Raw genomic sequence first — 23,012 nt, 5'->3', positions numbered from 1 at the left:
GGTCCCAGGAACGGGATGAAAGGGGAGCATGGGCTTTGGATGTCTCTCCTGGATCTCCATTTCTCGCCAGCTTCCACCTCTACCAGAAGATAAGGAGCCTTCTGCAGGTGGAGCCCCTGCCGGGCCTACATCTTGCATGGCAAACCCCAACAGGCTTATTCTTTACTTACTGAAGAGGCTCACTGACGGAGGCTGGCTTGGGTACCCTGCATAGCACTCGATGGGAGCAGTAGATAAGCCGGGCGTCAAGGAGAGAGAGCTTTGCATGGCTCCAGGCCAGTCTGGGACCAACTGACGGAAGGCGCCAGGTCCCCAGGACTCCTGCAAACACATGGACCAGAATCCCTCCCCCAAGTCCACGGCACACCTTTCCAGAGTCTTTTCCTGCTGCAGCAGTTCCAAAAGAGTGACCCTGGCTTGAGGGACTCACACACAAGCCCTGCCCCATCTTCAGCCTACTGACCCTTCAGGCCCAGAGCACCTCTGCTGTTTGTTTTTCCTCCGGTGCTTCCTATATTTCAGTAGACAAATAACGCAGGCCATAAAACTGATTTCCAAAGCCCGTAAAGGCAATAACATTTAGGGAGACAGGAAAAATTAAGCCTCCTGCCTTCTCCGAGTAATGACTGCCGAGAGTCCTCAGAGGACATTCTGCAGCTGCAGGCGCTCTCGGGCTGGGCTGCGGAAGTCCCTGCCCAGTTGGTAAATGGGAGGGGGGGGCGCGCTCACACATGCTCCTGGGCTCACAGCGGCCACAGGGCCTCCACATTCCTACTTCCTTTTTCTCTGCTTCCGCACCTCCTCAAGACCCATCAGAGGCTGCCTGACACCCTGTGTCATCAACACACCCTACCTCCCACTGAGGCCTGAGGCTGGCCCAGTGGGAGACCTACACATTCCAACACATGCTCTGTAACTCCTGGGAAAGCAGAGGCACCAATGTGCTCACTGACACCTTTCAGTGGCAGAGAGTAGATTCCCTAGTGGGCCTGGATTATTAAGCGTTCTTCCAGCTCCTGTCATTTCCTCCCAGACTGTCGCCAAGTGCTATCCAGCACAAACAACATGGCTATTATGGGCCTCTCCATGCCTCCTTCCCATTAACTTGGTGACAGGTCCATTCAAGGTTCCCAGGAAAAGATGAAGACCCCAGAAAAGTTACTTCATGACCCCACACCGAAGCTTTCCCTACCAGAAAGGCTGGAAGGAGAACAGGCCCCCTTCTGGGATCTTTACTGGGTCATTCTTGGCTCAGAAGTTACTAAAGGAAGCTGGGACCACCTTCTACGGTGGCTGGGAGGGCAGGCGAGGTGCAGCTGAGCTCCCGGGAGGAGAAGAGTTGCCTGAAGGCAGGAGTAGCCCCCCAAATTCCCCAAGGCCCCCAAACTCCTCCCTGCTAGGGTTTCACGAGGACACTGAGAGTGAAGAATTCCAGGCTAGAACTCTTCGTGTCAAGCTGATGTGATGGTGCAGTGCCATCCCAGCACTAGGGAGGCAGAAATGTTGGGATGGGCAGTTCGAAGCTACCCTGGGCTCTCAGAAACCATGCTTCAAGTAAGCAAAAAACAGCTGGGGAGGAAATTCAGTGGGTAATATAAACCCAAGACCTTCAGATCACTGGAACCTGTGTTTAAAACAAACAAACAAACAAACAACAAACAAACTCCCAGGCTCTCAGGGAAGCAGAGGGCTCAGGCAAACAGCCTCGGCTAAGGGGTGAGCTCCAAGCCAGTGACAGACCCTGCCAAAAACCAAGATGGCTTGGTGAATAGGGATGCTTGCTGCCAATCCTGACAACCTGAGTCTGAGCCCCGGGACTCACAGGGTGGAAGGAGAAATATGACTCCTAAAAGCTGTCCTCTGGCCTCCATTTGCATGTCATGGCACGATCATTCACACACAGGCACATGAACGCACACATGTAAATAAATATAGTTTACCATGCACCCACCTACACACACATACACACCACACACACACACAAGCCCTCTTCAGGACGGATATAGTGTTTCACCAAGGAAGACAGGGTTTCCCAAGCCAGGAGGGGACGCCAGGGCGGCTTAGTCCCACTCCCATAGTCCTTCATCTCTCATCTACTTTTGAAGTTTAACTACATTGTTACACAGGGTTAGCTTGACCGAGGAGTTGGGAGAAAAGTAAGGGACAAGCAGATTTCCCCACCCCCACCCCCTGAACCTCCCAGACTAGACCTTCCAAAAGGTCAGCAGGCTGGGGGAGTGGGGAGCAGCCCTTGGGAGCAGCACAGAAGTCAGTAGGACCTCATGCTGCCCAAGGGGCTCCAGTGCACATTTGCATGGAGCCCTCGGTGGCATGCTGGAATTTATGCAGCCGCCCGTGTGGTTCCTAAGGCGAGACGAATCTCCAGGCCGCTTTTCTCAGCAGGAACAAGTCTCTCCTTCAAATCGATGGTGACACATTTTTAAACTCCGATGTTAAGGAGGGGAAGATTTTGAAGGCCCCCCGAGGGGAACCCTTATTAGTCACGGGCTCACGTGAGAGAAATCGAAGTGGCAGACCCAGTGGGCCTGGGCGAGACAAGAGGCCCAGAGGCCAGGTCACCAGGGGAGAAGAGGCAGGAATCACAGCAGTGGAACAGGAAGCTAAGGGCTTCCTGAGCTAGGAGGGGAGCTGACTGTGAGAGTGAGGCTCTGGTACACTGAGCCGGCCATCTGTAGGGGAAATGAGAACAGCTGAAAGCTGGCGGCTCTGTTCATATAGCACTTCCCCGGCATCTGTGAGCCCTGGGTTCAGTCCCCAGCGCTACAGAAATTGCTCATGCCTGCAATCGGAGCCCTTCAGAGGACCAGGAGTTCAAGGTCATCTACTCCACTGTGAATTTGAACCCAGACGGAGAAACAGAATGTAAGCACTACAGCTGCAGCCAAGTACTCAAACGCCAGAGCCTGTGGGGACCTCTTACTCACACCAGTACACAGGGCTACATATTGAGGCCTGTCTCAAAGTAAAAATAATTGAAAAACAAAAGACCAGGGGGCTGGAGAGATGGCTCAGAGGTTAAGAGCATTGACTGCTCTTCCAGAGGTCCTGAGTTCAATTCCTAGCAACCACATGGTGGCTCACAACCATCTGTAATGTGACCTCTTCTGGCCTGCAAGCATACATGGCGGGGCACTGCATACATAATAAATAAATAAATATTAAAAAAAAAAAAACAAAAGACCAGTTGAGTTCTGTAAACACTGTAAAGAAAAAGAGCAGTCAGCATAGGAATGCTTTTGGGGTGCCATCTGGGCTGGAGCCATGGTAAAATGTCAGCAATCAAGCAGCTACTGACTACAAGGGAGTCCGTGAACCCTATCGAAAAGACCACAGGTTAGCATGAGTGACAGGTGCCAGATTTGAAGGAAAGCCTCAGGGAATCAGGCAAGAACCAGAAAGAACATGTGACAAGAAGAGCAAGGGCCATACTTCAAGGTGCCTAAGTTTTCCTCCCTCCCTCCCTTCCTCCCTTCCTCTCTTCCTTCCTTCCTTCCTTTTCAGCTTTGGGAATGGAACCTAGGGTATCACTTACAGTAAGCAAGCTCTCTGCCACTGAGCTACATACACTCTTCCCCCCCAACCCTGCCTTCCTCAGGTTTGTTTGGTGCGTGCGTGCGTGCGTGCGTGCGTGCGTGTGTGTGTGTGTGTGTGTGTGTATGTGTATGCATATATGCACATGTGTAGCCAGAGGTAGACAATGCTGGCTTTAAACCACAGAGATAGAGATCTTCCTGCCTCTGCCTCCCAAGGGCTAAAGTCACAGCTGGGTTGGGATCACAGAGGCAGTACACAGCAGTACACAGTCCCAGAGGACTATCAGCTCCACACTAGGCATGATGAGCTGTATGCAAGGCTCACTACAGGGCACTGTGGTTTTATTGTACTTATTTTTCAATAGGTTAGGGCTGGAGAGATTGCTCAGCCACTAAGAGCTCCTGTTGCTCTCCTAGGGAACCAGTTCTGCTCCCAGCACCCATCCTAGGCGGTTCATGCCCACTTGTACCCAGTTCCAAATCTGACACTCTCCCTCTTCTGGCCGCTCAAGACACCTGCACACAAGTGACCCACAAGCACAGATCCACACACATCTGCACATAGGTAACAATTAAATCTTTTTAACAAGGTCACTCTAGCTTCCATTGTCCACTTCCTTGATGATGGCCTTCACCACGCGCCAGGCTCCAACCACCTGCCAGGCACCGTGTTCACCTTGACTCTTGCCATCTCCCTGTTAGGTGACATCTCTCTGAGGTCTACAGATGAAGAATGCGGGGCTTGAGGATTATTGTACCTTGGCAGAGGGAGCACACAAAGCTCCTCGGAGGCCACAGAAACCCAACACCGCCCTGCCAGGCATAACCCTGCTGCACCCCATCTGTGGCCACAAGAACCACAGGCCCAGCACCCTGCTCTGTCTGGAGGAGGGGAGCACTCCTGCCTCCCATCGGGAAGAGGGTTAAGGCCAGGGGCACTAACAGGTGGCCAACTGACCACAGCATTCCCTCCTTGGCTCTTCCTGGTTCCCTCCTGACCAGATCCATTCCCTTTCTGCCACCTCTGTGGGGACAGTCCCCTGCTGCCGCCTTGCAGCTCTGGGATCCAGCTTTTCCTGCAGGCACAGCAGAGCTCCCTGCCGCAGCCGCCGCCGCAAATGTCAATTCTAGGCCATTGGCTTCGTGGATTTTAATGTCCCTGTTTCTCTTCAACATCCACAGCAAGGTAGCCCTCGCCCATCAAAAGGGATGTAGTGTTTGATGATGTTTAAACCGTACGTGAAATACAGCCAGGCGGCAATAATCAAACAGTCACAGGCCCTGCCGGCAGGGGACAGCTGACAGCCGGCACTCTTCTTCTGCGAGCCACCCAGTGCTCCCATTTTGATGGCAATTACAATGTCCAGAAGGGGAGGGGGTGGGAAGAGGAAGGGAGTGAGTGGAGATGCCATTCAAGGGCCACTTGTTGTGAGGGGGCAACGGTTATTCGGTGCCATGGGGTGCCCTTCAACCGAATCCCACCCATTGCCCTCCATGAATGGCTCTATCCCATACCGCTCTCCTCCCCTGCCACTGCCCTCACCAGCGTCCTCTCCTGACACAGATATAAACAGCATGGGTCTGGTGCATGCCTGGAATCCCAGCACCCAGAGAAGCTGAGACAGGAGGACAGCAAGTTGAAGGCACTACAGAGTGAGTTCGAGGCCAGCCTAGGCAACTTATTGATAGTCTCTGTCTCAAACTAAAAGCAAGACAAAGTGGAGGAAGGGTATAGTTCAGTTGTAGAACACTTGCCTAATGTGCACAAGGCCCTGAGCTCAATCATCTGGACCAAATCATAGCATATCCCCTAACCCGCCCGCTGTGAACAAAGAGAACAGGCATCCTTACATGGTGCCCAGGGCAGCCAGCTCCACTACAGGGTCGCCAGCTCTGGGGAATCATTAGTTCCTACGTTTCTGTGACTTTACAGGGACCTACTGTACAAACAGCCTGAGCACCCGCAGAGACACCCACCCAGAGCAGATGCACAGTTCTCAGACTCACGCTTGCCGCTGGGCATCTCCCAGTCTGCCCTTCGTTATGCCGCTAGTTATCATGTGTGGACCCTCCAGGACACTGCCCCGCCCCGCCCCGCCCCGCTGAAATCTGTTCTCTGAACTCCCTTGAGAGACACCTGTGGGAACCATGCCTTTGGGAGGTGGAGGAGGAGCCAGGCCCCCTCATGGCAGTTAGTGTGGTGAGAAGGCTAGGCCTCAGAGGAATCTGAGGATAACCCTCTCCTACCCTGGGGGTCCCTGCCTTCAGCTCAGGCCTAAGCACAGCAGCCCCAGAAACTGTACTCTTTGATGGTTGTCAACCCCAGACTGCAGGACAGGGGGAGACACAATGTGGTCTCTCTCTCTTTTTTTTTTTTTTTTTTTTTTTTTTTTACAACATGGTCTCTTAGCGTGTCCATAGGCCAGGGGCACTACGACACGGTGGCAAAAATCGACCAAGACACTTTCAAGGTGAGGCTCTGAGACAGGCAGCCCTGGGGGACTACAGGGAGGTCTTAGATGGCTTCTACTCTGCCAGGTCTGACCTCAGTGGATGTAACCAAGCCCTGATGTGGCTTTCTTGGGGGCAGTGTCCCCTGTCCTGCCCAAGAAGGCCAGGTCCAGGCCTGGAGTGGGTTGGAGCTGACCATGGAGGTACAGAGAGGGGAGTCATTTCAGTATACCCCAACTTTGCTGTCTTCACTAAGTGGGTGTTGGAAGGAAGGGCAAAGGATGGTGGCTCCTAGGAGGGGCACCCAAGTCGGCCTCATGTCACTAAGGCCAGACTCTTGGTCTTTGAGGGATGCAGAGGACCCGCCCCTCCAGGCAGCCTGCGCCCAGTCCCTGGTAGATCATTCCAGGAGAGCGAGCCAGGCACTGCAGCTCCAGGCCTCTTTATGCTCCGCCAACTTAATCGTCTCCATTAATTTCAAAACACACACATTCCCATAAGCTCGGTGCTTGGGACAGCGTCTGGGACACGGGCAGCTGCACAGGTGTGGGAGCCGAGGCCAAGTGGCCTCAAGGACAGGAAGCCCAGGACGGAATGTACTCCAGCCACCATGCCACACAAGCAAGTCACAGCCCCCTGAAGAGGGTTTTCTGACGTAAGTTTAGTGACAGCAGCCCAGAGATGGAAGGCAGGAGGCCTGGGTTTGAGACATTACTCTGCTACTTTCCTGCTGTGTGACCCTGAGCAGGTCACCATCCCTCTCTGAGTTCTAACTATTCACCTATCTTCTGGTACAAGGCTTACAAGTACTTCGTATGTAGGCACAGTGAGTCTTGTGTATCTTTCCTCGCTGCCAGGAAACTCAGGAGAGGCCCATGAGTGTTAACCTCTGTCCATATCTAGGAAACCAAGAGACTCCTATGGGGCCCAGAGAGCAGGGTAGGGGTTGGGCTGGACCAGAAAAAGGGGTCCCAGAGCTGGCACATGCAATGTTCCTGCCATCCATCCAGCTCTCAACAGCACTGGGTCACTTTTATTCATCTAAGGTCAACTAGAACTCAGATCAGAGGAGCCGGGAGTGCCTCCCTCTCCCCCATGGGGACAACAGACAGGTGGGTCCTGCCCCACAGTGGGAAATTAGCAGGAGACCTGGAGGCAGAAGAAACTAACAGGGCCCCTCTGAGTCCTACCCACTAGTCAGACTCAGCTCGCTGGACCAAGGCCTGAAGGCCCAGGAGAGAGCCTCAATAATTCAGAAGGGATCCATCATTTATGAATTTATATAACATGGCTCGACCTTGTGGAAATGAGCCACGCTCTTCTGGAGGCATCTTGGTGCTTCTGAACACGGGGAGGGTGGCTGCTGGACCTCAGGCCACCTGACTGGCCTCCCTGGTCCAGGCTGCTCCCACACCAGCCTGTACCCAGTTGGGGTTGGTGAAAAAAAACAGAGCCAGCTGCATCCATTTAAGCCCCAGTGTCAAAGGCAGGGGGTTTTGGTTTGTTTGTCTGTTCTTGAGACAGTTTCACTATATAGTCCAGCAGAGTCTCTGCCTCCGCCTCCTGAATAATGGGATTAAAGGAGTGCCCCGCCAACCCTGGCGGGAGCCCTGACTCCTGCCTGGTTCTTGGATCCCTTGAGAGCCTTAGTCTTTTACTCTGTAAAGTGGGGACCCTCCCTGCTCAGGGAGCCTCAGCATCCGGCCAAGGGCAGCCCTGGGTAGGCACTCCTTGCAGTACCGGGGATCTGGGGTTTAGAACCCAAGACTACAAGGCAGCAGGAAGTAAATCCAAATAGTGGCCCCCAGAGCAGGCACCTGCTCACCATCTGGGTCTCGGCTTCCCAGCAGCCAACAGAGACATTGGATTAGAACTTGTCACCTACTAAATGCTGGGGGTGGGGGTGGGGGTAGCACACACCAATCCCCCAGACCTAAAGAAGGGCTGAGACCTGCAAGTGAATGGCCACGTGGGGAAGGGATGGGACCCGGGAGGGAGGTTGGGGGAGGGAGAAGAATGGGAAAAGGGAGGAGAGAGGAAGGAAGGAGGAAGATGAGGAAGAGAGAGGGGAGGGGGCTAGAGGATAGGGAGAAAGGAAAGGGGAGAGGGGGAGGAAGAGAAGAGAAGAGAAGAGAAGAGGAGAGGTGACCTGCCCAGGCCCACACCTTGCAGAGGCTGCCATAGCGGCCTTCTCGGCTCAGCTCTGGCCAGCACTGCCACTGCCCCTGCCCATGCGGAGCTTTTTTTTTTTTTTTTTTTTTTTTTTTTTTTTGCTGTCGGCGGCCGGCAAGCCTCAGCAAACACATTTAAATCTGAAGTGACAGATAAAGCGATTTACGGCGACAGTTTAGCGTCAGATCACTTCCCACCAGGCAGTCGCTGTCCCTGCGGCCCCCTGCTTGCTAGTCCATCAAGGCGGTCTCTAAATCACCAGCTCCAGTCCAGCCGAGGCAGGCTGGGGGAACAGCCAGAGAGCAAGGCGGGGCACTCGGTGGCCGCTCACTGGTGGCCAGACGCTCAGCGTCAGTGCCTGCTCTTCTGCTCACCAGGCTCCACTACCCTTCAGAGCAGCATGAAGGATGGAACAAGGGCTTCGGGGATGGTGGGGTGGGGGTGGGAGGATGAGAGGCGGGCAGGCTCTCACAAATCAAAGCCCCAGGACTTAAAGAAGAGGAGCGCCACTCACGCCTTATTTTAAATAATAAGCAGCTTAAAAGTCTCCCGGGCTAGGCCAGCTTGTCCCTGTGAGACATGCCTTCCCACCCATTCTTTAAGGACAGGCCCCAGAACCCAGGCCCCCTCAAAGGCCTCCCTGACCCACCTCCCCTCCAGCCACCTCCTTGCAGAATTAATTGGTCCCCGCGGCTTCACGTAGGCTTTATTCAAACCTCCCTCCCGGCGCTGTGTCACATTATATTCTACTTAGCTGCTCTTGCTCCTCACTTCCCCAGGACTAATTTACTGGGGCCCTCTGTGTGTCAGGCCTAAACATGTGTCATCCTCACTCCCACACAGGCTGCTGCTGAGGATGATGGCACTTCTCAGATGAGGACCCAAGGGTTGGGAGGTGCTGGCAGGAGCCCACCCCATCGATCGGAGCCCACCCCCAAAGGCCTCAGTGCCCTGACACAGATGCATAGCCTGAGACTGCTATGAAGAGAAAAATGGCTGTGTCTCTGCACAAAGTGTGACATTCATGTATCTCTGGCCTGAGACATCTCTTAAAGCCAAAGCCAGGGCACTGGACCCCTGGGCTGGCCAAGAATGGGGGTCTTTGTGTCCAGACTTCCTGGATGAGACTTGGCCATCTCAGGCACAGGGGCCAACAGACACCGGACATGGGGTTAAGGTCACATCCCCTGGAGCAGAGAGAAGACCCAAGCACTATGAAAGCCACAACACCTCCCTCCCCAAGTGGAGAACCCCAGACCTGACCTCTCCCCAGACACAGTCCCAGGGGTCAGAGGACAAGCTAGAGAGACAGGCACTGCCCCCAGCATCTCCAATGCCTGAAGGAAGGAATACCCACAGTGGCTCTCTAGTTTATCTTGCCAGTGTGGCAGTCAGTTTAATTAAGATGGATATGGCATACCCCTGTGGGCAGGAGCCATGGCTGGCACAGATGGCAGGAGCGTGAGGCTCTCCAGGGTGCTACCCTAGCATGTGGCCTTGGCCGTCAGCCCATGGGACAGCTGTGGGGAAAGTGAATTTGGCTTGCCCTGTGTGACCTTAAGCAACAGCCAGGCATCCCTCCTTTTCTCTGCCCCGGCCTCCCATCCCTGCCACATAGCACACATCACATCACAGACACGCACGTACACCACCTCATACGTGCCAGTCACGTCACGCATACCATCAAGTCAAGTTTAAAAACAGTCCTGGGCTTCAAAATGCCTGTAGCCAACAGAAAGATGGGGGGAGGGTGACAGGGAAGGGCACTGGCCCTGCCCTCTGCAAACATTCTGAGTCCTTGGTATAAAAGGACAGACATGCCTACAACATATCTAGAGATGCTCCCCACTTAGGCTCCCCATTCCTCAGTGTGAGGATCTAATCACCCCATTCCCTCACAGCCCCCCTCTAGCTCCCCCTACATCCCTCTCCTCCATGTTCTTGCGGCTGGAGTGAGGCCCAGGGGGACATTCCTCCCCATCTAGAAACAGAGACAAAGTGAGAACAAAATGAAGATGGACACACACACACACACAGAGCGTGGAAGCCCTGGTGGGGCCTCAAGACCCCAGCCACTCCCAGCCCACACTGTGCTCCACAGACCGTCAAATGCCCACAGGCCAATGCTACCCCTGGCTTCAAAAATAAAAATTTTTAAATTCCTACCCCGAGATAATTGCTCTCTCCTCTTGCCTATTGTGGTGGCTCTGCGGTCGGCAATGAGAAGCAATTATTCACGGCTAATGATTATAATCAAGTCAAATAGAATTTAATGGACACGCATTCTCTTCCTGCTTGAAACTTTACATATGAATTAAGCACATATGGGTTTCACGAGGCTCGGACGCAGATTTATGCAGCCCTGAAAAGCCCCACATTGCCTGCGACTTTTATATCACTAATAAAGGCTGATTTATGGGCTCCTCGGAAACGCAATCTCTGCTGCCCCCTGGTGGGTGACGCTGCTAGGGTGAAGCCCGAACCCAAAAGATCCCAGGGCGTGGGGAGGGAACCAAAGCCACTGAGGACCTCTCCTCCAACCAGTGCCAAAACCACACCAAACACTGGGGATGCAGGCTCGGCATGGGTCGCCCATGTCCAACGCCCGCTTCGGCCTCTGCTTGCCATTCCAGAAGGGTTCTGAATCCTGGCTGAGCCTCTTTCTAGAAAAAGATCTCAAGAAAACACACTGAGGGAAGTGAGAGAGGGGACGGCTGGTCATCTACAGGAGGCGCCAAGTCCTTGGCCTTGTTGAGTTGGCACTCAGCGTGATACCGGTGGTGTCACCAGTGCAGGTGTTGAACCCTTGGCCCCTGTGCAGGTTGAAAATGAGTGTCACTCCTACCTTACATGTCCATGAGAACCTGAGGGGTCACTTCCTGTTATCCCCACTGTACAGAGACAGAAGGACGCCTGGCAGGAACAAGGATGCAATGCTTTCGGGGAACTGTGAGCAGCAGGGCCACCAGCTCAGGGCAGCCAGCTCAGCAAGTGCTGAAATGCTTCTCAGTGAGAGAGCCAGCCGATGCCCCACGTCCCAGCCTCCAGAGCCCTCTCCTGTTCCATGAACCCTGTGAGCCCACACTTGACCAGCCAGGCTGCCCAGGGACTCACAAAGCAAGCCACTTGTTTTTCCACTGTCCATTTTACACCTTGGCGTGAAAAGAGCCACTGGGGGTGCCACCCACACCTTCGGTGGTGACCAGGTAGGGCCAGGTGCCAGGGCAAGGCAGACCCAAGAGACTTCGTGAGGACCCCTGGGGCAGATAATGACATTTCTCCTGGGGGGGGGGGGCTGGTGCAGTGTGTGCAAACCAGATAAGGTTGTCGTCACTCAGATAGATTTGTGGAGTCCCTGTCACCTACCCACCCTGTCAGGTGCTCCTGGGAGACACACAGAGGCAATAGTAGAAATGGAAAGATAACCCAAGCTCTGTCTGGCATTAAGTGCTACTCATCACCTGTGTGCCTGAGACAGGACAGCAATGCCACCCAGATCACAAATGCAAAGGACCAGAAAGCAGCCACCTCTGCTGGGAACCTAGTTAGTTACTTAAGGAGGCCAAGGGGCATTGACAGTCTGCAGCTCCCTCCCTGTTCTACAGGCCTGGAACCTACTCCCTCCTCAAGACTTAGGTCAGGCAGAGCTGCTGCTGCTGCTGCTGCTGCTGCTGCTGCTGCTGCTGCTGCTGCTGCGAGCCAGACAGTGAGAGGAGGTGCCCTGGGCTGCACAAGGGAGGGGGCTGGTACGATGGAGTTTCTCTTGTGGGGTGAAGTCCTTTGCTAGGAGCTCTGGCCTGATAGTCACAGAATCACAGAGAACACCTCTGCTGCCTGCTGTAGTTCCTGGTGGTTGTTATGAGGAAGGGAGGCTGGGAGAGAGGGAGGCAAGCTGCCTGACCCTGTTCCAGGAAGTTCCTAGCCACGTGCTAGATTTACTAACCCCAGACACCAGTTCCTGCAGGCTCCAGAGCCCTTCCCAGAGCCTCTTGACCTCAGCCAGACAACCACCACCTTCTTCCCACCCCTAGAGATGCAGCTGCCTCCACTCTGTTCCTCAGCAAGAGGAGAGAACACACAGAGGAAGCAGAGCAGCTCCCGGCCCAGGCGCTGGACAGCTGCCAGGGAGCCCAGGGGCCTCTCAGTACCCTCCCTTCCCTCCCTCACCTGGCAGGTGTGGCGTGAGGCAGAGCTGGTGGAGGTGGGGAGGCAGCCACTGCCCCATCCCCCTGCCCCCCCTCCCCCCGCGCGGCCTAGGATGAAGAGAGCTGGCTCTGGCCTCCATCTCAGAGGCAGGGAAGTGTGGCATCACTCCAGCCAAGCTCTCCCCACAGCCCCACTGCTAATGGGCCTCAGCGCTGCGAGGCAGCTTGGCAGAGGGAGGTGCCCCCCACAAGGCAGGTCAGGGCTTCCAGAGAAGAAGAGCCCAAGTGTCCGCCACACTGGGCTCCTGTGGCGCCAGCAGGCCATCCACACAAGCAACTGGGAGCCTCTCTGGAGCCAAGCGGCGCCCACCCATTTTTGGCACACCAACCAGGCCTAAGGTGACAGAGTGGTACCCCACCCCCTTCAGCCCCCAGGCCTCTGACTCAGGCCAGTCACTCACCAGCGTTGACAATGGCATCCACCTCCAGCTTGGTGATGTCCCCACGGAACAGGGAGATTTTCTCGTTCAGCTGCTTGTCCTTCTTATACTTGGGGTCCTCCACCTTTACAGTCACCCCTAGAACAGGTACAGTCAAGGGGTCACACAGAGGGCCTTCCCCGCAGAGAGTCTCAGCCAGAGCTCACGGGGCAAAGAGCCTGAAGGCTAGTGACCACTGTTGCTGGTGATGACATCCTCCTCTGAGTGTGCACCTCCTGTGTTCACGCAAGGCCTTTACAGCAGTGCTCCAGGAAGCTTTACTGATACCACACAACCTTTTTTTTTTTTTTGAGACAGCTGACCTCAAACATGCTACATAGCCAAGACTGGCCTCCAGCTCCTCCTCTTCCTGCCTCTACTTCCCAAGTGCTGGGGTCATGGGAACCCCCTACATGCCTGGCTTCACACACTGAGACGGGATAAGTGGTTTGCTTGCCTCGGGTCATGCGTTATCACACCTGCACTTGCACGGCTCAGAAGTTCCCTAGCATGGCCCTGTAAGCAAAGGCACCATGGCGTCAAATCCGGTCTCCCAGTAGTTGAGTTCCCCGAGGTAGACACAAACGTGACCTGGAGCTGACTTCCTACTGCTGCCAAGAGACTGACAACCAAGCTGGCCTCAGGCAGTGTAAATAATTAAATGAGGCGACACATGCAGAGAGCCTGAATGTAGGGAGCACTCAGCTGGTACTCCTGGATGCTTCTGGCAGATCCTCCAGGGAGCACCCACCATGCCCGGGGAGCAGAGCCCACCTTTTGATGTCTCCTTCCACGTGGGGATCTTCTTCAGCTTAATGAAATCCCTGCAGAAGTAGTGTTCCTCCCTCTGCTTGTCACTCAGGCCCTTCAGAAAGGCTGCAGGGGTGGAGCAAGAAGGAAGGAGAGTCAGAGCAGCAGGGCAAAGGGCGGCCCTGCCTAGGCCTCTTCCTGCTGAGGACCCCTGCAACCCAGTCCTACCAGCCATGGACCCCAGGGCCCTCAGGGACGGAGCCACTGCAGACTCCACAACATCTTGTCCCGCTGCCTTTGTTCAAGAAGGGAAACTGAGGCCCAGGGACACTGAGGGACTCGCTCAGCCATTGAGACCCAAGTTTAGAATTCAGGCCCGGTGTGGTGGTGCACGCCTTTAATCCCAGCGCTCGGGAGGCAGGCGGACCGCTGTGAGTTCGAGGCCAACTTGGTCTACAAAGGGAGTCCAGGACAGACAAGGCTACAGAGAGAAACCCTGTCTCAAAAAAAAAAAAAAAAAAAAAAAAAAAGAAGAAGAAGAAGAAGAAGAAGAAGAAAGAAAGAAAAAAAAAAGAATTCAATTTGGCCACTTCCTGGTACCTAAACATCTCTTTAGGTTCCTCATTTCTTCATTTGTAGGGGGATAAGATGCCCCGTGCAGAACAGGCAGGCTGGTGATGCTCCGTTCCTTACGGGTCACAGTGTCACTGGCAGCAAGACAAAGGGTCCTCAAAGACAGATGGAGACCAGCTAGCAGAACGCTTACACAAATCTCCGACAAATCTGGTGCCTTTTGTCTGCACCCTCCCAGCACTGGCTGGGTTTCTATGCAGCCTGTAGGCAAATGTCCCCATTTTCATAGATGAGGCAGCAGGGACATGGGAGGCGCCAGAGGTCACTCAGATGGTAAGTAAGGACCCAGCCTCCCCCCCCCTCCCCAGACCCGCACCCCTCTCGGCTCCCCCACTCCCCTAGCCTGCTCACAGGCTCTAAGTTTGCCGAGTTGGTCCCTCTGCCCCAAGTTAGCCCCTCTTCTGCCACCTCAGGGATTAGCTCAACAGTTTAATTCAGGTTCATGGCTCACAGGCTCCCCCTGCTGGCACGAAGCCATCTATACACTTAGGCTCAGCCCAGTCAGGTTCCCTCAAACACAGACTGGCAGAATGGTGCGGCCCTCACCATCACCAGAGAGGGGACAGCTCACAGTAAAGGTCCCGTGAAAGGACCCAAATGGCACCAGAATACCAGTAGGACTTGAGTCCGGGGATGTAGCCAAGCTAGTAGAATGCTTGCGCGAAGCTCTGGGTTCCAACCCTCTTTTTTTTTTTTTGGGTTCCAACCCTCTTAACCTAAAGGCATCACCTGATCCAAGCGGACAACCATTTGCAAACCTACCCTCCTGATTACGCCCACCAACCTGTTCCTTAAATACCGGGTTGAGTCCCTGTCTCAGGCCTCTGCCCCTGCCATACGTGGAAAAATAACGCTTTCCCCTCGAGTCTCCTCCTCATTACTCTCTCCCACTCCCTTCTCCCACCAGGAATCCCCAGAGTCCTCCTTGGCTTGTGCATGTGACTTCCCAGACCTTGGCCAATTAGATGCCCGGAGAAGCTGCCCTGTTCACCACCAGCGCAGTGTGCGCAAGGGTCCATGGGTGACTCGGTGAAACACTGAGGGAAGAGGCGCATTTGGGTGGGTGGGGGTGGGGGGAAGCTCCACCAGTCAGGGAACAGAGAAGTGAAGAGAAGCCACGAGGCAGGCGCTTTCCTTCTCCTGTGGCTCCCACTATACACAAGGGCAAGTCACAGCCCGAGCCTAAGTTTCCTTCTCTAGGTCAGAGGCTAGGTCTGCCTGGCGCTCAGATGCCGAAGTTCTGTGATCAAGATCCCGTGTGCGGGCTGAGAACATTGGCTCTGTGGTAATGGGCCTAGGTAGTGTGCGTGAGTCCTAGGCTCAGTCTCCAATTCCAGCTTTAGAGAAAGAAAGCAGGACTGTGGCACAATCTACGACCCCTTTGTAGGGTCACAGGCTCCTCCTGAGGAGGGGCACCCGACAGGTCAGGATGCCAGAGGAGAGAGCCTTTCTCAAATAGAGAACAGGGCGGGTGGAGCTTTGACCATTATTTGTTTGTTTATTTATTTAGGTTTTTTTAAACATTTTTATTTAATTTTAAATTTATATGCATTGGTGTGAGGGTGTCAGATCTTAGAGTTACAGACAGTTGTGAGCTGCCATGTGGGTGCTGGAATTGAACCCGTGTCTTTTGGAAGAGCAGGCAGTTCTCTTAACCACTGAGCCATCTCTCCAGCCCCTATTTTGGTTTTTTGAGACAGGGTTTCTCTGTGTAGACCAGGCTGGCCTTGAACTCACATAGATCCACTGGAGTCTGCCTCCCGAGTGCTGGGACTAAAGGCGTGCGCCACCACGCCTGGCAAGTTTTGGTCATTATTTAGCTTCCCATACTAGTTATCACGCGCAACCGTGACCAAAGACCCCCTGACCCCTTGGCAAAATCAGTGTTGGATGCTCCCAGCTGGCTAGCTCACCAACCGACTGCTTGCCAGCTGCTTTGCCGCTGAGGTGGTCAGTCAGGCTGGGACCAACCCTACACCACATGAAATGAGTCCCACTGCCCAAGGACACCTAGACCCCTGGCAGACACATCTGACAGATGCCACTCCCTTAGAGGAGAGGCAGAGCAATCCAGCCCTTGCCACACCCAGGCCAATCTGTCCTTCATGCCCTTGGTGACCTGGTTTGAATGGCCCCAGCTCACAAGGCCCACTTGCTCCAATGGAGTCCAAATGGAGCACTGTTTCCCAGAGACTGCATCTTGTCTCTGCCACCAGCCACTACACCAATCTCTGGGACATCTGTCAGTCTGTTCCTGTCAGGCCCATCTCTAAATGCACAACCTCAAAAAACCAGCATGAGCCAGGTATGGAGGCACAAGTCTGTAACCCCAGCATTTGTTGGGTAGAGGCAGGAGGATCAGGAAGTCAAGGCCAGCACACCACTGCTGTGTCCTCATCTCCAAACAAGGTCATGGCCATGTCAGGCTCCTGAGGTGTTGAAAGCCACACAGCTGCCTGAGATGTTTCTCAGCTCCAGGGCCCACGCACTTGTTTTTGTCCTCAGCCCCATCTGTCAGGGTCACCACCCAGGCCCCCTCTGCCCCACACAGGAGTCACTGCCCACCTCCTTCCACCAAGCCAGATGCAGACTTAAAGCACAAGTGGGTTTTATTTTATTTTTTATAAAAGATGTAAAACATGCATTTTCATTCTCTCTCATTTTTGAAGAGGCGAGAGTATTTCACGGCTCGCTGACACAGGTGTTGTAAAAAGATGTTCGCAGTAAATTTTGATGAGGAAGCCTGACCCCAGACTAAGCTTCCAGAGGCTCGTGGGCACAAAAGCTGGGCAGGAGAAAGCAAGCTCCGCCAGAGCCATAAAAGCGTGCCAGGCAAACGGGAATTCAATGATGTGTTTTAAGAAGTATCTTTATGGCACTTTGCAAGACGTCGTTCAGAGAGATGAGACAGGCTGGGCTGGGGCGGGGGGGGGGGGGGGGGGGGACTGAGTCTGCAGAACACCAGGTGGGCACAATTGATAAGGCTGTGCACTGGAACACAGCGGCATGGAACTTCTGTGGCATTAATCACCTGTGCTCACTGGTCCCTGGGCGCAGCAACTCATCCAAGGCTGTGACATAAGCAGTGAACAGAGTATGAAAGCCATTGCTGCTCTGGACCTGCCTCCACACACACTGGGGTGTGCCAAGGCTGCATGCCAGCGTGAAAGAGATGCCCTCAGGTGGGGCTGGATGATACGCTGCCTCGGCAGGCCCATCAGAGACACTGTCACTGAGATGAGGTTCCCCATGTCCTCAGTGAGTCCTGGCCCCTCCAGCATGATCTGTGACGGTGCACAGGAATCTCACCAGGGAGAGAGAATGTAGGCTGGTCTGTAAGAGCCCAGCACTGAGAGGAGGATAGGAGCCTGGGAAGAGATGAGGAAAGGGGGCAGTTCTGTATGCTGTCCCTCCAGCAGAAAGCAGGAGCTGTTGGCCCATCTCACAGATGAGGGAATAGGGGCCCCGGGAGCAAGCGACAGAGGCCCTGAGGCACACTGAGTTCTGATGGCACCAATATGCCTTCTTTTTGTTAGTACACAGTTCTGCTGCAGCAAGGGGCAACAAGTCAAATGACGCTCCTGAGGCCCTAGCTAAGTCCCCTCCAGCCAAGTGCCTTTCACTGTGAATATTTCCAGTCTTTTGTTGTGGGATTGAATTTCTCTATTTGGCCCCTAGGGTGTCCTAGAACTCCCTCGGTAGACCAGGCTGGCCTCACACTCAGAGAGATCCATCTGCCTCTGCCTCCAGAGTACTGGGATTAAAGGTGTGTGCCACCACTGCCTGGCATCAAGTCTTCTTTTTAAGTAACTTTTAAAATATTTATTTTATTTTATTGTATGAGTGTTTTGCATGTATGTATGTATGTATGTATGTATGTATGTATGTATGTATGTATGTATGTGCACTACCTGCATGCTTGGTGCCTTCAGAAACCAGAAGAGGATACTGGATCCCTGGGAACTGGAGTTATGAGTGGTTGCCAACCTCTATGTAAGTACTAAAAATTGAACCCAGGTTTATTTGGTTGGTTGGTTTTGGTTTTTTTTGAGACAGGGTTTCCCTACTTAGCCTTGTTTTTTTTTTTTTTTTTTTTTTTTTTTTTTTTTTTTTTGAGACAGGGTTTCTCTGTGTGGCCTTGGCTGTCCTGGACTCATTTTGTAGACCAGGCTGGCCTCGAACTCACAGAGATCTGCCTGCCTCTGCCTCTCGAGTGCTGGGATTAAAGGCATGTGCCACCACACCTGGCTCAGTTTTGGATATTTTTGTTTTCTGGTTTTTGAAACCCAGTTTCTCTGTGTAGCCTTGGCTGTCCCCGACTCGATTTGTAGAACAGGCTGGCCTTGAACTCACAGCAATCCACCAGCCTCTGCCTCCCAAGTATTGGATTAAAGGTGTGCGCCACCATGCCTGACTGCACCCAGGTCTTCTAAAAGAGCAATCGGGGCTCTAAGCCATATCCATCTCTCCAACCCCTAGTTCCAGTCTTCTAAACAGGTCCTTGCTGGGACAGGGGGAGGGGGGGATTGTGGTACCCAAGAACCAAGCAACTAGGTAAATTAACCAGTGCAATCAGATCTGGCGGAGATCTGCACCGCATGGCTCAGCACTTGGTTTGACCCTCAAGGTCACACAAGCCAGGCCTTGTTGGTGCAGGCCTGTAATCTGTATTTGGAATCATGCATAGGCAGGCAGTGCTGGGATCACAGGCATGTGCCGCCATGACCTGAGCCAGAGACACTCTGCAGCCAGGAACCAAAACAAACCTCTCTTCTTTCTTCCCTTAAATGGGATAGAGAGACTGAGGCCAGTGTGGCCTACAGGAGACACTGCCTCAGAAACAACACAAAGCCAAAAAGCCTACATGGCTCCTGAGGACAGCTTAGTGGCCGGCCTGATGTGGAGGATTAGTGAGCCCGGAGAAGCAGGCAGCCAACATGGAGGTGAAGAAGCTCAGCCTTGGGCAAGGCCTCTCCAGCTGGATCCCCGCAAGCAGTGGACATGCCACAGGTCAAGCACAGCAGAGTCTTCTGGGAGGGTCCAGATGCTTGCCGTCCTGCCCTCCTGCCTCTCACCCGTCCTCCTGCTGCTTGAGCTTATGCGTTGAGTCTGAATTCCCCAGCCTCCCAAACATGCTCATCCTCCTGGGTCTAACTCAGAGTGCTAGGGTCACAGGCAGGCACCACCACGGCCTGAGCTACTTCGCCATGAAGACCTGCAACCAGGAGCCAAAACCTTTCCTCTTCTGTCTTAAGTGGAGATTTTTGTGGTCACAGCCACGCAAAAACTAGCAAGCTGGCTGCTCTGGATGAGAACAAGTGCCACCAAGTAACCCCAAGATGGTGCCCTGGCTTTCCCACAGGGTTAGGAGGCCCTGCCTAGGGTTTCAGGAGTTTTCCACCCAGTGCCCTGAACTGCCTGTGCACCAGTCCTGTGTGCGTTTAAATCGCTCTGTGCCAGCCTTTGACAGACTACCCAGGAGAGAGCTAGCCTAGAGGCTCCTAGTCCCCATCGAGAGGTGTCGCTATAGAGCACGTGTGTCAGAACGCTCTGAGTCACTTTATATACAAGAAGCCCAAATGCCCATCTGCAGAAGAACGCATATGCAAACTGGGGTACATTTGTAAAATGGAATAGGACACAGAGGCAAAGATGCCAATCCTAGGCTTTTTTTTTTTTCATTAAACAAAAAACAAAGTCTTTGAGGCAGGTAATCTCAGTAAGAGCTATATAGAAAGACCATGCCTATAATCCCAGAACTAGGGAGGCAGAGGCCGGCGGATCTCTGTGAGTTTCAGGCCAGCCTGGTCTACAAAGTGAGTCCAGGACAGCCAAGGCTACACAGAGAAACCCTGTCTCAAAACAAACAAACAAACAAACAAAAACCCAACAAAAAAATAAAATAAATAAATAAAAGGAAGTCTTTGACCAGGCCACCCCCAGTTTTCCATGCCCAGTACCTGCTATCCCAGACATGGAGGTTTGGCGTAACCTCTTCCACATACCAGGTAACTAAAACACGAGAGGCCTTGTCTCACCTGCCAGCCACTGTCACCGCTGCCTCAGAACTGCATTGGGTCACAATGGAACCACCTCCTCCAAATCTAGCCCATCTCCTGAACCCGGAACGCCCTTCCCCAGCCAGCTGCTTTACCTGGGGTCCCTGGTAAGCCATCTCTGACTTCCCAGCTCAGATGACCCCAAACAGCACAGTTTCTTCCTGCTGCCCATGGGACCAGCATCCTGTGCAATAGTTTTCTCCATTAGGCAGACAGTTGCCTGCCTGCTCACTGCTGAGTCCTACAGAGCTGACCCCACAGGGCATGAGGTCAAAGTTTATTGAATGAGGGCAGAGGAGATGGCTCGGTGGGCAAACACACTTGCGACGTAAGCCTGAACACCAGGGTTTGCTCCCCAGAACCCACACACAAGCCTAAAAGCCAGACGCAGTAGAACTGGTGTCTGTAATCCCAATATACCCACTGGAACTGGAAAGCAGCGGTCAGACCCTCCACAGCCTCAGCGACCAGCTCGCCTGGCCTAAACAGACCACGCTTGGCACAGAAGGGGACAAAACAGCCTCAGTCTAACACTTGAGGAACCTCAGGTCTCATCAGCTTTCCCAGGCTGGGCTGGTTTTTAGGGTCACCAAGGGGGAGCTAAGGGAAGGAGGGCTGGACTCTAGAAACGAAGGCAGACCCTACACTAGGCATGGTACCATCCCAGCCCTCTGCCACCTCCCTGGGTCGCTGCTCTCCATGGGTAAGCAGGACTGTAAGGAGGGGCAGCGACACCCTCTGCTGGAGTTCTGGGCTAGCCCCCGACTCGCGGCCAAGGTTGAGGGAGTGCCAAATTCCACCTACTCCAAGAGCGGACGGACCTCAAGTGCTTTAGGATCCTGGGTAGACGTGCAACTCGATCGGAGGTTACCTTCAACTCCGCTTGACCCAGGTGGCCCAGCCCCCGTAGTCACGCCCACTAGCAGGCCAACCAATGAGGCAGGCAGCTCTTTTGGAAGGGCATCTGCCCAGAGCCATAGAAGAGGGACTGGCGCTGAAGGGCAGGGGCAGCTGGGCTGCCACTAAGGGCTATTTGGGACTCTGCACTTTGCGTTCCATCTAGAGACTCGGTCGTCCAGGATCCATGGCCCCTTCCTGGTAGGCCCGTCCCAGGAGAAGAAATACTTTCATTCTTGGGGGTAGTCAGAGATTCTCACCAGTTCATCGCCTCCGCACCCCAATGTCAGCCCGCTCTCCAGGTTCTCTGAGCCCGTTCCCCCACGAAGGGGGACAGAGTGCTGGCAAGGTGCCAGAAGCCAGCGGGAGGGCAAAATGGGCACCTACCACACTTCGCAGAAAAGTCGGCACCCGAGCTACTACTCTTGGGGCTTGCTAACCTTACCCAGCAGGCCAAGATTCCACACTTTTGCCTCTGCACAATCCAACCCTGACCTTGGGGAAGTGGGCTCTGGCCCTAGGCCACACACTTTCCCTCCAGTGCATGGGGGAAGGTGGCAGGTCCCAGACGATCTTGGGGGTGGGCTGCCTGGGGACTATTGCTGAGGTAAGGCCATTCGCTTGGTCAAGGGGTGACCTGGTACGGGAGTTGGGCATGGTAGTGGGCTAAGGGAGGTCCCAAGTGTCTCAGGTGCTCGTGGGGTGCCGTTCGGCCGAGGAGGCCCACGCCCTGCGCTCACACTTACATTTGGCCTCTTTCCAGTCGGTGGAGGTGCTCAGGTCCACCTTCGCGGCCATGGCCAGGGGGGCCCAGGTGCGCACCCGGGCTCCACGCCCCGCCGCCCCCCAAGCCCCAACTCCCGCCGAGAGCCACGCGCAGTAGCTGTGCGCGCCCCGCGCCACCAGGGGACCGCACACACTGCCGCGGCGCCGCGGGCCACCAGCCGAGCGGCCGGGCCAGGGGCGCGGGGCGACTAGCAGCTGCCCCGCCGCGCGCAGCTGTGCCAGGCGGCCGGACACTTGGCTCTGCAGCAACATGAGCAGGCGGTGCCGGGCGTCTCCCCGCCCACTCGGACTCTATTTACGGTGCTCCGAAGAGTCGCGCTCAGTCCCTTATTTACTCTGGGACGAGAGTGGCGCGTGCCAGCCCGTGGCGACCTGCTTAGAGACCGCGGGCGGCGCGCCGCTGGGCACTCTGGAACTTGTAGTCCCGGTTGGTCCCTCTGGGCGCACGCACTCTTACACACACGTGCGCACCCAACCTGTCTGTGCTCTCCGGGGTGTGGTCCTAGCCAGCCTCCTGAAGCTCAGTGACTCGGCGCCCGGATTTTTCCGCTGAGGTGTCCTGGCTCAAACTCAACTGGATCCCTACCGAGTGTTTTGCAGGCTGAGAGATCAGGGCTTGTGTTGACGCCCCACAGTTCACCTCATCTGGTTCATACAGTAGCAGGATCCAGCCCGCTAAAGGGAAATGATAGGTGTAACGGACAGTTTGTTAGATCGGGGGACTTCTCCCGAGCCGGGCAGAAGAGCTTGGCCTCCCCTAAACTCCGAGGGCCAAGTGAAGCCTACTGAAATCCAGAGTAGCCAGCAAAGCATTAGTGAGATGTGAAAGGCAGAAACCTGGTGCATACCTATAATTCCAGAATTTCAGGAGGCAGAGGATCCAGGAAAGTTTAAGGCCAGCCTGACTACAGGGCAGCCACACAGCTAGACCCTGTCTCAGTCAATCTGTCAATACATCAATAAATATAAAAAAGAAGAGAAAGAAAAGGAAAAAAATAAAAGAAAATCTGGGTGCCTAGGAGCGTTCTGTGGTGAGCTAAACTAATCTTTACTCTCATTTTGCCTAATGACACACGCCTGTAATCC

The 23,012-nt window shown here is 54.3% G+C and overlaps 1 protein-coding gene across 2 annotated transcripts in view; it reads right to left on the bottom strand.

The window, feature by feature from the left end:
- Positions 1 to 22,297, bottom strand: part of Macrod1 (mono-ADP ribosylhydrolase 1) — an 899,697-nt gene extending 877,400 nt beyond the window's left edge. For both annotated transcript variants that reach the window (XR_007830644.1, XM_051146048.1), the window contains exons 1-3: positions 21,887 to 22,297; positions 13,576 to 13,677; positions 12,784 to 12,900 (exon numbers count right to left, since the gene is read on the bottom strand). Coding sequence is in view for 1 of the 2 variants with exons in the window: in XM_051146048.1 (XP_051002005.1) it covers positions 12,784 to 12,900; positions 13,576 to 13,677; positions 21,887 to 22,178 (511 nt within the window). In the remaining variant the exon portion in view is untranslated. The remainder of the gene's footprint in view (positions 1 to 12,783; positions 12,901 to 13,575; positions 13,678 to 21,886) is intronic.
- Positions 22,298 to 23,012: the final 715 nt, after the last annotated feature.

Source organism: Acomys russatus, chromosome 5 (genome assembly GCF_903995435.1).
Source record: "Acomys russatus chromosome 5, mAcoRus1.1, whole genome shotgun sequence".
Taxonomy (NCBI): domain Eukaryota; kingdom Metazoa; phylum Chordata; class Mammalia; order Rodentia; family Muridae; genus Acomys; species Acomys russatus.
This window is presented reverse-complemented; position numbering and strand designations above follow the sequence as displayed.